At 43.1% G+C, this 17732-nt stretch overlaps 2 protein-coding genes across 3 annotated transcripts in view; one reads left to right on the forward strand and one right to left on the reverse strand.

Annotated features, from left to right (window-relative positions):
* Positions 1–630, reverse strand: part of DNAH3 (dynein axonemal heavy chain 3) — a 94559-nt gene extending 93929 nt beyond the window's left edge. The window contains exon 1 of the mRNA XM_063143478.1: positions 598–630. Coding sequence (XP_062999548.1) covers positions 598–630 — 33 coding nt within the window. The remainder of the gene's footprint in view (positions 1–597) is intronic.
* Positions 631–5041: 4411 nt separating this feature from the next.
* Positions 5042–14800, forward strand: LDAF1 (lipid droplet assembly factor 1). Of its 2 annotated transcripts, none has more exons than XM_063142989.1 (5): positions 5042–5106; positions 8979–9108; positions 9864–10032; positions 11668–11806; positions 13918–14800. In XM_063142989.1, the coding sequence occupies exons 2-5, from the start codon at positions 9037–9039 to the stop codon at positions 14012–14014; spliced, it is 477 nt and encodes a 158-aa protein (XP_062999059.1). In that variant the 5' UTR covers positions 5042–5106; positions 8979–9036; the 3' UTR covers positions 14015–14800. The 2 variants fall into 2 exon arrangements, with proteins under 2 accessions (XP_062999059.1, XP_062999060.1); XM_063142990.1 differs by having other exon boundaries at positions 13921–14800.
* Positions 14801–17732: the final 2932 nt, after the last annotated feature.

Raw genomic sequence — 17732 nt, forward strand, 5'->3', positions numbered from 1 at the left:
CTGATGATGCCTCGAAAGGTGCGGGCCCATCTTTTGTTATAGGTTGGCTGGATGGCCACCTATCCAACAATGTATTTCCTGCATCGGACCTTTGGCATCCCTTCCAACTCTATGATTCTGTGACTGGCAGCAACTCTCCAGGGGTCCCAGTCAGAGAAGGGTCTTTGCCATAATCTGCTACTTGATCCATCGTTTTTCCTGTTTCAGTTCAACTTTTTTTAAAAAGCCAAAACATTGAGAAGCTAGTCAATATGCAAAGAGACAGAAGCGATTAAAAACTAATCCTATTGAATCAGCTCAGCCTTCGTGCAGATGAACATCACAAAAGCTCAGACTAATACTTCCCAGCTTATCGTACTTGAGCCATATTAAAGGTAGCCTACTTTACAGAGTGGAAGTCCCACCGATATTTTAACACCACAAAGCTTCCAAAATGCAAAATTAGCAGCGAGGGTAATTAAGAGCTCTTAACCAGAGAAGAAGGGCCTTCGTGCAAAGTTTTCAAACCTCTTTGAACATAGTCTTCATCCAAAGGCCCAAATGCAGCCAAATCACACACACACACACACACACACACACACACACACACACACTTACCCTCACAATTTTGGCGGTCTGTCTTGGATTCATTATGTTTCCTTGGCTACAGTCGTTTAGGAATTGCTTCAAATGTACCAACTAGTATTCTTCTCACAATAATTTTTTAGCTAACACTTTGTTTTAAGCATCTGGAGGAAGCACAGCAATTGAGGGAAATAATTTCAGGACTGATGTTCAGTTCCAGATCCTACAAACTCTATTTCCTAACATCCCTTCAAGTCCGTCAACGGAAAGAAATGCCTTTCCCATCTTTGTTATATTCAAGCTTGCCACATTCATGCCCTCCATCCAAGGAATGGCTATTAGTGCCAATTTTTCTTGACAAAAGTCCCAAACGCACTTCAGTCCTTCCTTCCTCCCTCAAATGTTTACCTTTAATTTCACTCTTTATTTATTTAGGGTGCAATCCTGTTCCTTCTTGCCTCGATGATCATAAGACTCAAACTTGGAGGCTTATGAGGATCCACTGTGGAGCAGGAGGCTCAGCAGAGGCAATCTTCATCTCTCTGTCGTCCCACTCTGTATTTTTGCTAGATGGGCTTCTTTGCCCATTTAGCTGGGGCATTTCAGAGGAACAAAGTAAGTTGGGAAAGGCCTCGGGATACCTCACATCCTGGCCTCTCCAGTCTCCTCCTTAGCCACTACAATGCCCTTGTCGACTTCAGATCCAGCAAACCAAAATATAACATCCCCACCACCACCATAGAAGATGCTTTCTAGGGGGCATAGGATTGCTCTTTTATCTATTCAGCACATATTTCACTTTTCATAGATACACCCTAAAAAAAATAACTTACAAACGATAAAAGAGTTGAACCCAAGCACACACACACATACACACACATTTTTCAGTTATGTTTTAATTAAGGTTTTGGTTTCAATCTGCATTTTGTTAGCTGCCCTGCATACCACTTTTGGGGCAGAAAGGTGGGATATGAATAAAATAAACAAATATACAAAGAGTGCTATCAAAACTTGAGGACTTTAATAAAGGCAATTTTGAGGTTGTTGAGAGCAGAAGACATCTATTAATTACTTACATGGGAAAGGCTAGTTTGAACAAGCACGTTTATTCGTTTATAAAAAATTATATACCATCCCGCATCCACATGAGAACCCAAGTCAGTATACATAACATTATAAAAAGGGAAATGCAATATAATGACAACAATAAAATTACAAGAGGTATAGAAATGATTTAACCAACCAACAAACACACAAACTTATTTTTTTAAATGTAAAATGTTAAATGCCTTGGCCAAAAAGGACATTTTGATTAGGTGCTAAAAAAAAAAAGCAGGGCTGGTACCAGTCACATCTCACTCAGAAACCTTCTTAAAGGTCAGAATCTCTGTTTCCAAACTCCCACCTGTCCCTTTTTATCACCCTCATTCACTGCTTACTTTGCTTGCTTTCTAGCTCCCCAAGATCTCTTCCTCCTTGCAGCCTGTTTCTCTCCTTCCCTCTCAATAGACTTTCCCCGCTATCAAATCTGACTTGCCCCATTTTGTGGGACGGCGACAAGTATGCTTTCCAAGAAGGGGGATGGAAATGAAAGCAACCCAAGGATGCCGAAAAGAAAGCAAAGTGAACTGTCTCTTCTCAATACCCTTACGGGGTGCACAGTAAGGAACCAGGAGTAGTGGGGGACAGGGGTGTGCTTCTACCTGTTGCTGCCCTAGTTACCTGTCTCTGTGCCCGATTGCTGCTTGCAGCTCAAAAAGAACTTCTATGTATGACACTCTCTCTCTCCTTCACTTCTCAGCCTGAGTAACCAAGGGGACAGCATTATTGTCACCAGGCAACGTAAGAATGAGTCCTCTCTCCCTTCCTGGCACAACATCCACCCCTCCCACCCCATCGACCCAGTTGGCTGGAACAGCAACTTCTTCCAGGCTGGATCTCATCTAGCCGCCACTGTGAAGGACAGTTGCTTTAACAACCGAAAGCCTTATTGATACAGTAGGATGGATTATTAACTCGGAGTAGGGTTGAAAAACAAGTGACAAATCCGGGGGGTGGCAGGAACATATAATCCTTCAGGTAGAGAGAGAAAGAAAATAGTTGAAGAAGGCCAATATTGAAGGCCAATAAACCAAAGCTAAGATCAGGTGGAGGTGCTGCTGGCGGGTGGTTTCAGGCTGGTGGTTGTTCAACATGTTCTGGATGAAATGTTTTAGGGCAGTTGTAAACCCACTGGAGAGGGAAATGGCCTTCATGGACCTGAGGATCCTTTCTACCAGCTTCAAATGATGAGACAACTGCAGCTCTTTCAGGACTGAGGTAGCCTACCTTCACTGATCCATAACGTCCATGTTAGACTACTGGAATGTGTTATCTGGAGGACTGCCTTTGAAGATGGTTCAGAAATTGCATTTGGTTCAGAATACACCTGCAAGATTGTTCATTGGGATTGGATGTTGAGAAGATATCTCACCACCACTTAAGTGGTTGCCCTGTTTCCTGGTCCGTTTCCAGGCTAATGTCAAAGTGGTAGGCCTTGCCTTTAACACTTGTTATTATGTTTTATTATATTTTATGGTTTGAAATTTTGTTCCGTGAACCGCCCACATGGCTTCAGCTAATAAGTGGTATAGAAAGAAAGAAAGAAAGAAAGAAAGAAAGAAAGAACGAACGAACATTGGAAGGATTTGTATCCTTAATGTTTGTAATAGTGATAATCACACTAAATGATAATAAATACAGTAACCATTAATATCTCCCTTCATAAAGGGAAACGAAAGAAAGAAATAGAAAAGAAAAAAATAGAAAATATTGTGTATCGATATGTTTCATGATATGATATTCCCGTTTTGCTTTTTAGTGTCCGTTCTTACTGCTGTGTTGCAAAGAAAAAGATCTAATTCTTCTTCTTCTTTGGGCTGTTTCGAGGCTGCCTATTAACAACAACACTTATTATTTAAAATATTTCCGGGCTGCCTTTCAGGGGAGAAGCTCTGAAAGGAGGGATGATGATGATGATGATGATGATGATGATGATGATGATTAAACAAATTTCTGGGCTTCCTTTTCAGATAGAAACTCTGAACAGAGGCATAATAATATTTTATTTATTTATTTATTTTATTTATTACATTTTTATACCACCCAATAGCCAAAGCTCTCTGGGCGGTTCACAAAAATTAAAACCATTAAGAACATCATCATCATCATCAACATCATCAATTAAAATATTTCTGGGCTGCCTTTCCCGGTAGAAACTCTGAAAGGAGGCATACAGGGCCGGTGCCAGACTATTTTGCGCCCTAGGCAGGTGAGCTGCTTTCACCCACCCACCCACCCCAGCATTCCTAGGCACAGGGCGCAATCTCGCCCACCCAGCTGAAGCGAAGCCAGGATGCTGGGGTTGGGGGGCGGCTTCAGAACTGCACACCCGGCCAGAAGCTGCTCTGGGAGAGTGACTTCGGGGCACGCCGTTCCAAAGCCGCCCGCCTGGCCCCCCACTCCAGCGTCCTGGCTTCGCTTCGGCTAGGGCAGGCGTGGCTTCGCTTCGGCTGGGGAGGTGCCCAGCCGAAGCGAAGCCAGGACGCTGGGGCGGGGGGGGCAGCTTCGGAACAGCGTGCCTGGAAGCCGCCCTCTCAGAGCCGCTGTGGGAGAGCGGCTTCCGGGTGCGGCGTTTGGCGCCCCCCTTACCTTGGTGCTCTAGGCGGCCGCCTGAGTGGCCTCTGTGGTAGCACCGGCCCTGGAGGCATAACAACAACAACTATTATTACTATTATTCGAAATATGTGTAAGCTGCTTTTCAGGGTAGAAGCCTTTGAAAGAATAACCTTATAAGTTATTCTTTCAAGAATAACTTATAAGGTTATAAGTTATTCTTGTAAGGCCTTATAAGAATAACAGCAACAACAACAACAATTATTATTATTATTATTATTATTATTATTATTATTATTATTATTATTATTATTATTATTCCTAGGCCGCCTTTCAGGGTAGAAGACCTGGGCTAATTAATTAATAAATAAATAAATGAAATAAATAAATAGCAGCAGCGTTGCTAGAGCACTTGACGTGTGTGTGTGTGTGTGTGTGTGTGTGTGAGTGTGAGAAGACCTGGGCTAATTAATAAATAAATCAATCAATGAAATAAATAAATAGCAGCAGCGGTGGGTGGGTGTGTGTGTGTGTGTGTGTGTGTGTTTTGAAGGATCTAGCTTTGCCCCGGCTGTCAGGGAGCGTCTGAGGGAGGGAAGGCGGGAGGGAGGCAGGGCGGCAGGGCGGCCTTCCCTCAGCTCCCACAAGGAGGCCCGTTTGGCCCGTCAAGCGAGCAGAGAAGGCGGAGAAGGAACCCGGCAGGAGGCGGACGGCAGTGGCCACCGCGTTCGCCTCAGCTCAGCTCAGCCAGCCCTTGCAGGCCGCAGGCGCGGCGGGGGAGAGGCGTCCGCCGCCCCGCCGAATTACTGCCCGGCCAGGCAGTGGCCGAGGAGCTAGCAGCCGGTCGAATGAGCCTGGAGCTGACGGCGGTGTCGGCGTCGAGCTGAGGTAGGACGAGAGGGCGAAGGGAGCGAGCGAGCGAGGCAGGGAGGGAGGGCGGCGGGTCTCCCTCAGGGGAGAAGGGGGAGACGTTTCCCGCCGCCGCCGCCGCCGCGGCCCTCTCCTGCCTCACGCCCCGCTGCAATTGGGGTTCGTTTCTCTTCTTCGAGGCCCGTTGCAGAGGGGATTCGAGCCAAAGCCGACCGAGAGCCACGGCCTGGACGTTTCACGAGGCCTTCATTTCATTTCATACATTTCTATACCGCCCCATAGCCGAAGCTCTCTGGGTGGTTCACAAAAATTAAAAACATGTGTGTGTGTATGAATGAGTGAGTGAGTGATAGGCTGAGATTCAACATAGCAATGGCTGAAGGCATGACAGGCAGACATTCAACGGGGTCAGTTCTCTCAGTGCGCCTGTCGCCCTCCTCTCCTCCTTGGCTTCTGAGAGCATCATGGCAGGCAGAGGTCGAATGGAGCAGCTTTCCCCAACCTGGTGCGCCCCCATAGGGCTGGGACTACAACTCCCATCAGCTGGGGGTAATAGGAGGTGTAGTCAGGAACATTTGGGAGTACTGAGTCGGGGAAGGCTGCAATAGGGCGATGCCACCACCAGCACCAACCCCACTTTGCTACCAGTGTTCTGCCTTTGTGAGCCTCAGAAGGCATGAGAGGCAGAAATTCAACAGGGTAAGTATAACTCACACCACTTTTGTGAGCTGGATGTGATCCAGTTGGTAACAGGATGCAGAAATCCTCCAGTTTGTTCCTCCTTACCAAGGAGGGCCCCACCCTGGTGCATTGCTTGTTCCTGTTTTGATATATATGCATGCGCCTTTTGGGGACAATTTTTTTTAAAAAAATGTTCTTTGGGTGAGTTTCTTCAGTTGTCTTCCTTCAGGTTTCAATTCCTAACCTCAGCGTCTCTAGAAGTTAACTCTGCCAGGGCACTGAATGCATCTTGTCAATAGCATTACTGTTTTTATTTCGATTGTTTTACATTGCCTTGGTAATGTTTGTTGAATTTCAGATCAAGTTTGTTTGCTTGTATATAGTCATCAGATCATGACGAAACAAACATTTCAGAAAAGATACAAGGTATCAATACATAGATAACATATTTACATAAGGTTGACACAAACCCAAAACATACAGAATAAACTTCAAATTCTGGATCTCTAGATAAAATGTAAAGTTACCCAAACGGAAAATTATATAAACTCACTCACAAACTTAAACTTCTCAATCTCCCTGACAAGGCACCGCATTCTACTGCAAGAAAAATTTCCCTAGCATCAATTACTGTAGATAGAAAACAGGCAGCCTTTGCAGTTAAATATCAAATTCTGGATCTCTAGATAAAATGTAAAATTACCCAAACTGAAAATTATATAAAATCACTCACAAACTTAAACTTCTGAATCTCCCTGGCAAGGCACCGCATTCTACTTCAAGAAAATTTTCCCTAGCATTAATTACTGTAGATAGAAAACAGGCAGCCTTTGCAGTTAAATATCTATCTTCCCCACAAAGCACATAGATTGCAGTGTCATTGACAGACCTCTTTAAAATCTGACTCAGATATTGTTCCCTTAGCACATTATACAAAGGGCAATATATAGTAATATGTACAAGATCTTCCCCTTGTTTTAAACCGGTACACTCAGATTAAAGCCTGTTTATGGCATTTGTGGGAACACGGAATACAAATAGTATAAATAAAAAGGTGTGCATTTGGATAAAAGTGTGCATGTGAATGCAGTCTGCCATTTTCCACACAGCACAAGCAAAGGGATATTTTGATGGCATATTGTCATACAATGATGGGTGTGTTTTTCTAATATATCATTAGCCTTTCCTAGACTTTGTGGCATTTTATTTTATTTATTTTTAAATGCATAAGAGAACAATCCTATGCCCCCTAGACAGAGTCAGGGTGGGGGGCAGGCATAGGATAGTTCGGATTCTTGGATCGGAAGTTGCAGGCCTTAGCTAGACCTAAGGTTTATCTCGGGATTGTCCCGGGGTCATCCCTGTTCATGTAAATGACACACAGGATATCCCGGGAGCAAGCAAGGATGACCCCGGGATGATCCCAGGATAAACCTTAGGTCTAGCTAAGGCCAGAGACACTGCTCCAATCTTGGACCCAGGGATCTGAGCTTCCCTCCTCCTTGCAGCCGGCATGAAGAGAACTGTGCCAGCTACTCCTTCGAGGTCGCAAAGGCAACTTTGGGAGGGAAGGGAAAGGGATGTGCCAGTGGGCAGGGAGGGAAGAGGAACGGCCCACACTGTATCCCCAGGCATCCTCAGCCTCCATTCCAACCCCTCCCTGACATCTCAGCTAGATGGGTGAAAAAGCCCATCTAGCAAAAATGCAGAGCTGGGGGAGTGCAAAGGCGACAGCTCTGATTGGATGGCCATAAGCCTTCGGAGGCTTATGGCCATCCCCATAGGATTGCAGTCTAAGTTGCCTTTCAGCCTAAATAGAGCCCCAAAGTGACTTACAGTCAAAACTTGAATGCAAAAGAGCACAGTCCCTCTTTATAAACTCATATGTTGATTTAAGCAGCTTGAAACCTGTTACTCATGGTGCACTTTGGCTGTAGTACAGTCTCCTCTAAAATATGCACTACATGTGACAGGTGTAGCTACTATTGTAGAACTTTGCCTTAGTTTATATCTGCAGCAGAATTAGGAAGTGATAAAATCTTTTCCTGGCCTGTACCTCTTGAGGGTGTAAGTGGCGGCATGTTTAAGTGCTCCCTTGGCTTTGAACAAAGTACCATATTTCTTCGATTCTAAGACACACTTTTCCCCCCATATAAACATGTCTAAAAATGGGGTGCGTCTTAGAATCACGGGTACGTTTATTGTTTCTAAGAATCAAAGCTTTTTTTTTGGTGGTGGTACTGAAATTAGTGTGTGTCATACAATCGATGGCGTCTTAGAATCGAAGAAATGCGGTAGGAATCATTCCAATATCTTGGTTACAATCCCCTGGATCCAGTTCAAATCTGTCAAAGTGGCCACAATATCTTTAATGCAATTCGTAATGCACAGGGGGGGGGGTGTATTTTAAATGCAAGTGCTGATGAATATTTGCAATGGAAGTTCCCAGGAGATTGCATCAGAAGCCGGGTTTTGTCTTTGAAGGCACATGATATAGCAACGTTCCCCAATCTGGTGCCCTCAGATGTGTTGGACTGCAATTCCCATCATGCCAACTAGTATGGCCATTGGAGGGCACCAGATTGAGGAAGAGTATGATATAACAGAAAGAGAGAAATTAAGATTGTGTTTTCTATCTTAGTGGTTTTTATTAATTTTTTATTTTTAATTCTGATTGAAGTGGTGTGTTGATATTGTCCCCTAAAAACTTCACCAAGAAAATGGTGTCTGTGTATAATCAAACTGGAAAAGTAGCTTTATTGAGAGAATGGGTCTAGCCATGGTTGAGAAAATGGTTCTAGTGCATGGGCGGGGGGAGTTTCTCAGATGCCAATGTATGCAGATATAATTGGTTTTAGAACCCCATGCGTTCAATCAAATAAGCTATCTTAAATCAGATGACAGAGCCCTACACACAAATAGAACGAGGGTCCCAATTGATCACAAATTGTTCAGTGGAGCCATGCTAATTGGGGAATGTTGGAAGTTGTCTAAACATAGATAGGATTGCACTTTTACAGTATTAAGGCCTACATTTATATTGTTTTCATCCACATGCCTGCTAGAAATAAAAAGAAATATTTTCTGACAGGCATGCAGAGGAAAAAATATATAACTGTAGGTCTTAATACAGTACTTAGGTGTATTATGCACCTAGCAGAAATAATATAACAACAATACATTTTCTCTCTATGTCTCTCTTTTTAAAGGTTTGATGGTTAAAAATGCATTGATGTTTTTATAAGGATTTGGACCCAAGACTCCAGCATGTCGAAAGAGATGAAGGAACTCCAGAAGCGATGGCACGCTGTGCTGGAAACTGTTCACAGCAATTCACATGTGAGTTAAGAATTTCTTCATGCCTTTATTATGACTCCCCACGCCTTCTCTTTGGGGATGGGCAGACAGACACACACAAAATTGTAACGAAGAACTGAGTTTGGAATTGCCCTTGGGTAAGCTGATAAGAGGCAGCATCTGCCTCTCTCACTGCATGATGAGCATAGTTCCTATTCTTGGTATAAGGCTGGCCAACCGATTGTTTCAAAGTAAGGGAAAGCGTGCTTGAGAGTTGGAGCATGTCTTATTTTTAATGCTTTTTTCTCTCTCTTTGCTACTTGGTGCAATATGCAGGTTCTGACGCTGACCAGCATCACCATTTAATAGGATAGACGTAGTGCATTATTAAAACACTGTGCTTCAGAATGATAACCTTGATCTCTGAACTACTCTTCTTCGTTGTTTTCACCTTCAGACGAAACTTAAAAATTATAACTGTAATACTAGTTTTAGCTCTGGTATCTTGACAGGTCTAATCTGCTTTTTTAACAACCACCTTTACTTTAATACGCACCTCAACAAAGCATGTCTATCCTGCTGCATACAGGATAGAACTTGTTCAGCTGTTGCATAGCAAGCAGCATCAAAAGAATCATTGTAGACAGACTGGATCTTCATACTTGAGAAACTCTTTTAATTAATTGGCCATATAAAATAAGTTATTTCCTCTTGAAATAACTTCGCCTCCCCCAAGGTTGTCTGTTTGCCTTAGAAAGGATATTTAAAATCTTCCTCTCTTTCGCTTTATATTACAGGTTGTTGCTTTTATGAACTCCCGGGTTGGCCAGTACTTAGATGACCACCCTTTTGTCGCCCTTTCACTGTTGGTCTTCATTGCAGCATCTGCAATCCCTGTTGCATTCTTTCTGGCTTTTGTTGTTGCCACAACTGTGATTGCCTGCATTGGAGTGATTATCATGGAAGGTATTTTGCGTTTTATTTTTAAATGGTGCAGGGTGATGGAATCCCCCACCCCCACCCCCAGGGAATGGCTTTAGCTCAGTGGCAAAACATAGACTTTGCATGCAAAAGATCTCAGGTTCAATTCCAGCATCTCCAAGGAAGACCCCACAAGTCAGTTCCGTAATGTATGTTGACCTGAGTGGGTGGAAACTGAATATCTTAGGAGTGGGGAGGAGGATATATAAGGGAATGACTGAGGTGATAAGGGGGTGTTTTTTGAAGTACTTTGGTTCGAGGGGAGAATTAGAGGATCAGGGTAAAGAGGGTTGTCTTTTGAGTGTAATGTGCAGATAGTCAGTTGGTGTATATTAAACAATCCTGATAATAAAGAAAGTTCAAGAGTGAAGGTGTGAGAGAAAGGAATGCGTGTATGAGAAGAGAGAAAGGATTGGATGAGAGGTTTTAACAAGGGTCTGAAAAGTTTTATTATGAAACAAAGTTTGTGAACATTGGAAAAAAATTATTCAGTTTGTTTTACTACCACAAAAATCCCACGTGTCTCCTTGGCATTTATCATCTGCAGTTATATACATATAAGCCCCGTTCTGACATTAATTCTCCATCAGCACATATAATTCACAGCACATTATTTTATTCCTGAAATTATTCCTGTTTAACCCCTTTCTCCACATAATTTGTAGAAAGGTGGTGTTTGTCCTTCACCTCAGGCTCATAAAGTGGTGGCGCTTAGCTTGAGCAGGGTGTGTCCACGGACAGGCCTGTGGTCAAGAGCCTGTGTCGTGGCACAAAGACTCCTGCCTCAAACCCTGGAGAGCTGCTGCCAGTCTGTGTCAACAATTCTGAATATGTTCACACATCACGCTAAGCCACCCTGAGAAGAAGCCATGGTGGGTTCTGTAGTTGGTCTGCTGGGATTGCTGGCTGACGAGGGAAATTCCCCTCACATGCACACACACCCCGCAGCAGAGAAATGATTTGTCTTCTAATGGAAGGAGCACATGACAGTTAAGAAGCAGGAACTCCAGTACTGCTTTTGACCTGGCACGGATCCCACCCACCCCAGAGGTATTGCTAGGCACTTCCAAGATTCAGAACCCAGACGCACAATTTATATCTACATATGTGAATTAAGAAATAATTACTAGGGTTTATTTAAATTTCACAGGAGGCAACGCCAGTTGATTAATTTCTCATTCAAGTCTTCTCAAATAAAAAATGCTTCAATCAAATTTGCACCCTGACCCAGACCAACCCAAACCAGTGGAATTTCCCCACTCTCAAGTTTAATTGTCATGCAAGGGAAGATTTTATTTTGGGTGGGTGGCTGGGTATTGCGGCTTGTGGTAAGGAGAGAATTAAAACTTCCTTCCTGAGCTGCAATCCCCCTTGAATACTGCCCTCTGCATTGGGGGGGGGGGGTGTTTGCTATTGGCACCAATGAATAAATCTGGTGTCCTGGGACATAGATTCGGGGCCAGAGCCCCATGGGCCTAAGCCTAATGATGCCCCAACTGCCCCCCCCCCCAGGTCAGGAAAAGAAAGGTCACCCCCAGTTTGCTAGATTAGTGTGTGGGTTTTATGTTACAGGCTATCCTGGCAGGACCTGTAGAATTTACTGTTTCTTGCTCTTGGTAGGTTTTGTAATATCGTTGGGCGGCGTCACACTGCTGTGTGTCCTCGGCGGACTAGGAATGCTATCACTGGCTGTGTCCGGAGTACTGAGTCTTTGCTACTTGTCTTTTACAACTCTACTGAATTACTGGCCCACTCCAAAGTAAGTGCTAACAGATAAGATAATGATAAACCTGATAGCGACTATCATTTTACTAGGGCCAGGCTGTATTCGCTTCTTTTAAACATCATTCAAAGCAGAGTTATACAGATGTTTCCGGGTATTTAGGTTAAACAAATTATGTGTGCAGGAAGATTAAGTGAGCTCTCCCAAGCCCCCTCTCACAATTTTCTGGGTGTCATTTGTACACTCCAAGCCTTGTCCGTATTTACCTCCACAAGCAAGCTAAGGGAACAGTGCTGGGATAAGACCTCTGTAAGACCTTAAGTCATCACACTGGTCCGCTTAATACTGAGCAAATGGATCAGTGGTGTGACATCATCCTTCAATATTATAAGTCTCAGGCAACTGTCCTACTTCTGTGTATGCTCTAGCTGTCCCTTTTTACAATGGATAGACCTCTTTCCCCTGATATCTGTCCCTGTCCCTGCTTTTGCCTTTTGAGATGCCTTTTCAAAAATGTTTGTATGCCTTCATACATTTGCCATTCTGCAGGTTTCAGCCTTCCCCTTCCCAGAGCTGAAATCTCTGAAATGGGTATGTGTGGCAGATGCATCTCATCTGTGATGCACATTATAATTGCATGCTCACAGATACTTTTCAAGGTGTTTTGTAAAGCTGCTGTCTGCTTTTATACACCCGGAAGCTCAGCTTGAGCTATGAGACAGTTTGGTATCTCTAGGATGCCTTGAACCAAACCACCTCTGGGTTTTTAAAACTATGCGGGACATATGATTGCCATGCAAATGAATATAGCAGACAGGGTATAATGGGTACAGAGTGTCATGGGTGGGATGGGGGCTTTGGCAGTGATCCTGGGTATGTATTACAAGGAACATCCCTGTTTTCATTGTGTAATGTTGGAGGGTATGGAGGCATATTGGCAGTGTGAATGAAGGGAAATGCACCGCTTCGTTTAGGCATCTGTCTTTCCACATAATCATGAGCATTTGTGTAGTCAAGAAAAGGCCAGAATAATTGTATAGAGATGGTAACATCTTGTGAAAGCCTGTCCCCAAATTGGGCACTTAAGCCCAAAGTTAGAATCATAGAATCGCAGAGTTGGAAGGGGCCTACAAGGCCATCGAGTCCAACCCCCTGCTCAATGCAGGAATCCACCCTTAAGCATCCCCGACAGATGCTTGTCCAGCTGCCTCTTGAAGGCCTCTAGTGTGGGAGAGCCCACAACCTCCCTAGGTAACAGGTTCCATTGTCGTACTGCTCTAACAGTCAGGAAGTTTTTCCTGATGTCCAGCTGGAATCTGGCTTCCTTTAACTTGAGCCCGTTATTCTGTGTCCTGCACTCTGGGAGGATCGAGAAGAGATCCCGGCCCTCCTCTGTGTGACAACCTTTTAAGTATTTGAAGAGTGCTATCATGTCTCCCCTCAATCTTCTCTTCTCCAGGCTAAGTTAAACTTAGAAGTTAAAGTTCAGGGGACAAGCCCTGAGAGAAGGTTACGAGGTCTTGAACTATAATTTCCCCAAAATATCTCCATTTAGGATCTCATCTGCTCTTGCAGCTGAAAAGACAAGGAAAACTAAATTCATTTACTTCTATCATAAGAAGCAGGTGTCGTGACCTCTGAAGTTGGCACGTTAAGATCCAATTCTTCGCTTTTGGTTAGCCAAATGTAAAGCCAGACTGCCTGGCCTGAATAACGTAACATTAGCTCAGATGTACTGTTTCTCTTGGATGTTTTGAACTTTGCCTGTTAGGATAGTCATTCCATTCTTATTGTCGTTATTGCAGTATCTCTCCTGACATGTATTCTAGTACTTTTTGAAACCTAAAGCTATTCATAGCACTAAATGAAACATGCACAATGTTAGAACAATTTTCAAAAATAATACTGCTAAAACAGCCTTACCGTCCTTCTCTCAATGCCAAAATAAGTGGCATGGTTTACTTCTGAAGAGCTTTAAGAAGATTCGCGGATGACAGCACCTAGAGAGAGAGAGATACTGCGAAAAAATGAGTGACTGTAATGAGGAATGTTCTGGAAACTTTGAATAATGGGCAAGCAAACCTATAAGACTTGGATTTTTTTGTGAGTTCCGGAAGCAGAAATCTTTTCTCTTTTCTCTCTTTCAGCAGTCTATCAAAGAAAGAACTCGCTAATGGAAGCAGTTTTATACCAAGCAGCCCTCCTGCCTTAGACCAGGATACCGCTATTAAGAAGAGTGAATAAAATTGATTGGTGCTTGGGAAGCTTCCTTGAGCAGCACTTTAAAATGCAGAGTTTGGGAGGAATTGTTACATTCTAGAAATGTTTACCTGTCAAAATGGTCAGAGCTTGGTCTGTTGTTTATGGGAACTGGGGATCAATTTTCTCTCCTGGTTGTCATTATAATGACTGGTCCATCATTAAATGTGTTGTCATACGTTAAGTAACTCAGCAAGCATAGAACAGGACCCGTTCTGTTCTGCCAGGTTTATCTTCCATATTTTTTAAAAAGAGATGGGGTGCTTTCACATCTGGTTTTATAACTTGTTAAAACCAGAGCCGGAAACTCTTCTGCCTGACAGGAGGTAAAACTCAATAGTGCTGGTAACAGTGCTTTTTCGAATGTGGAAAAATACATTCAAGCCTTAAGCTTTCTTACCACAGCCATTCTGATGGAGAATGTGGCTTGCACCAGGTTAACAGGAAAACCAAGTTAAAGGTGGTGTCTCTTTATGATTGTGGTTTTTTTGGTAGCTCAACTACTTCTGTTCTATGTTTTAAATTATTCAGAGATAATACACTTCTAGTGTGTTTTCCTCCTTATGATAGCGGAAGTATAAGGGGCTTTGCAGAATCCCCAATGTTTAAACATTGTGCCTTATCTTATGTGTGTGTTTTAAAGTATATGTATTTTGGGTCAGGTGTTTTCACACCTTCAAATCTTTTGTTAATAACTTTTTTTTCTTGCTTAACTGGTAATGCTGTTGTCATATATACTTTGTCACTAAAGAGGTACTTGCTTATCCAAGTTGTCTGTGTTTCTTAGGGCCAATTGGACCAACAACAAATTGAGAGTTAACTCTGGATTGTTTAACCCCTAAACAACCCAGAGTGTCCAGGTTCGGATGAAAGGCTGGCAACCTGCAAACAGGACTGTTGTAGGTAGCTAACTGAAAATGGAAGTGATGAGCAGCACAGCTGATCACTGCCACTCATCCCTGACATCTCATGGTTTAAAAATCCCATGGGTTGTCATGACATGCAAATCAGGTGTGTGTGTGTGTGTGTGTGAGAGAGAGAGAGAGAGAGAGAGAGAGAGAGGAGCAGAAAGGGTTCTAAGCACCCTCTGACGGCAACATGGGTCAAAGTAGCTTGATCTGAGACACTCCCCAAGTAGCATATAGGTTAGCTGAACTTGTCAGCCATGGCAACAAATCACAGTTTTGCACACCACTATTGAACTGTGTTGGGAGAGATGCACGTTGGCATATCAAAACATGATTGTCCTTATTTCATTCATTTATTAATTTAAAATATCTATATCTTGCCTTTTGAACCACAATGGCTAACTAAGTAAAAACATCAGATTTTATCATGTTTAAGGTAGAGCCGTTGAAATTAATGGGAGTTAAGTTAGTCAATGGGAGTTAAGTTAGTGCCAACAGTGAGAAGGCCCAGTCTCATATAGCAACCCACCTCTCCTAAGACCCGTACTGTCCTCATTACATGAGGTGGGTTCATATAGGAGGGTGCTTTCTTTATGGCATTTTGTACATCTCACATCCACATTTGGCCATCTTCACTGTGACCTTTAAAGCCCTTCACAGCTTGGGACCTGAAGGATCACCTCCCGTATTTAACTACCTAGGCCCTGAGATCATCAAATGAGGCACTTCGCTGAGTGCCCCATAATCTTAAGTACAGAGGCTAGTCACAAAAGAAAGAGCCTTTTCAGTATTGGTCCCCTAGTCATAGAATGACATCCCAGAGAGGCTCACCCAGCACCTACGTATTTTAACATCTTTTCATACCAGGCAAAGTTCTTATTTCCCCAGGTCTTTTAACACCTTTTAGTCTCTTCAGAAATGGTTTCAGCATTATTGTTTTAGATCTGTGTGATTTGTCCCTTTGGCTTTCTGTATGTATTGTTTCTTGCTGTGAAGTTTTACCTTTTTGATCTCTTTAGAATGGTCGTTACATTTTTAAAGTTGTTTTATTGTGATGCTTTATTGCTTTCTGATTTATTGGAACCATAATTGTTCTGTTTTGTATGTCTCCCAGAGAACTATTGCTTTTAAGCAACTGATGAAATGAATTGATGAAATGAATAAGGTATTACACAAGTCATTTGCCATATATTCAGTGCAGTGCCTATTAGGGCAGGAACATGCAGCAACATTCAGAGCAGTTGTGTGGCGTGGTTGTCATTGAAGATGGGGAAAACTGTGGACACAAACCCACAAAACTGTGCTACGGAGCAACCCTTTTATTCATTTCATACATCTACAAAGGGATTCTGCTGAAGTCATATTGAGGTAGACGACTTCACAACATATTTGACAAAGGGCTCCCTGGAGTTTCAGATCTGAAGCATTCAGAATGTAAACTTAAACATCTGAATTCTTTCTCTTGGTGTTAATCTAAACACGTCCACTAGTGGATACTGTACCCAGAGTTTGGCACTAATTGGCTGTTCTGCCTGCCTGCCTGCCTTTGCTATTTTATTTATTTATTTTAAAAAGGGAACCAGGATCCTCAGTAGAAAACGGCAGAGTTACATTTTTTGAAAAAGTAGAAGGCTTTTCCTAGCTGCCTCATTAGGAACTGGGGGCGGGGGATGCGGCTTGTTTAGGAACTGCATCTGTCTCTATAAAAAGTTATGGGAAGTGTCAGCAGCTGAGTGCATGTTTGATATGCAGAAATATCCCTTGCAGGAGTTTAGATGGGCTGGGAAAGACTCTAACTGAGGCTGCCAATCTGAGTAGACAACACTGGACTGGATGGAGAGCTAAGTGTCTTTATATGTGCTCTGAATTACCCCTGGACCAGACAGAAATAATGATGGAGAACAAAGCCCTTGTCTGCGGTTGACTGGCAATGTGTCATCAAATGTGGAAAGAAGAATGCACTCTCCATCGCTATTCCATGATTTTCCCCCCTGTCTCAGAATCCCAGGTCATCCAATAAAAGTGAATGGTGGGAGATTCAGGATAGACAAAAAAAAAAAAGGTCTTCACACGGCTCATACTTAAACTACGCAAGCTTCGGCTATTGGGCGGTATAAAAATGTAATAAATAAATAAATAAATAAATTTGCTACCAAAAGATGTGATGGCTGCCAACTTGGATGACTTTAGATTAGACAGGTTTGTGGAGGATAAGGCCATCGATGGCTAGTAGTCATGACAGCTATATAGTACCTCCACTATCAGAGGCACCATGCCTCTCAGGACCAGTTTACTGGGGAACACAAGTGGGAGGGTGCCGATATGCCCAGACACAACGCTCAAATCCAATAAAATGAACTATCCAGAACCAAAATGGAAAACAAGCGTAATACCAGACAGCATGATCTGATGCAATAATGCAGAGAGCTAAAACAAACTTCTAGGGCAAAGGCATGCTAGCTGCAATAAAAGAATAGGCTAAAATGTTAATATCCATTTTCCTTGTAGCCACCCTGTTGTGTTTCAAATGGAGATACTTGGGCTGAAGTAGTTATGTATGGGAAGATACAACTCATTCGTTCAGCCTTTTCCAACCTGATGCCCTCTGTATGCTTCGGACCACAACTCCCATCAGCCCCAGACAGCATGGCCAATGGCACATACACAAGGAAGCATCTTTTGGCACTTTAAAGGCTAACAGATTTATGGAGGTATAAAAGCAGCCCATGAAAATCTAAAGCCATAATAAAACTGTTAGCCTTTCTTTGCAAGGTGTGTAGGCAGCAACAACTCCA

This window comes from Elgaria multicarinata, chromosome 17 (genome assembly GCF_023053635.1).
Source record: "Elgaria multicarinata webbii isolate HBS135686 ecotype San Diego chromosome 17, rElgMul1.1.pri, whole genome shotgun sequence".
NCBI classification, from domain to species: Eukaryota; Metazoa; Chordata; class Lepidosauria; order Squamata; family Anguidae; genus Elgaria; species Elgaria multicarinata.

What these genes read in the sequence shown, in the direction of transcription:
- LDAF1 (XM_063142989.1), top strand. Translation starts at nt 9,037, where the DNA reads ATGTCGAAAGAGATGAAGGAACTCCAGAAGCGATGGCACGCTGTGCTG. An exon ending in CTGTTCACAGCAATTCACAT is followed by an intron (nt 9,109 to 9,863) that starts GTGAGTTAAGAA and finishes TTTATATTACAG; the next exon opens with GTTGTTGCTTTTATGAACTC. An exon ending in TGGAGTGATTATCATGGAAG is followed by an intron (nt 10,033 to 11,667) that starts GTATTTTGCGTT and finishes TGCTCTTGGTAG; the next exon opens with GTTTTGTAATATCGTTGGGC.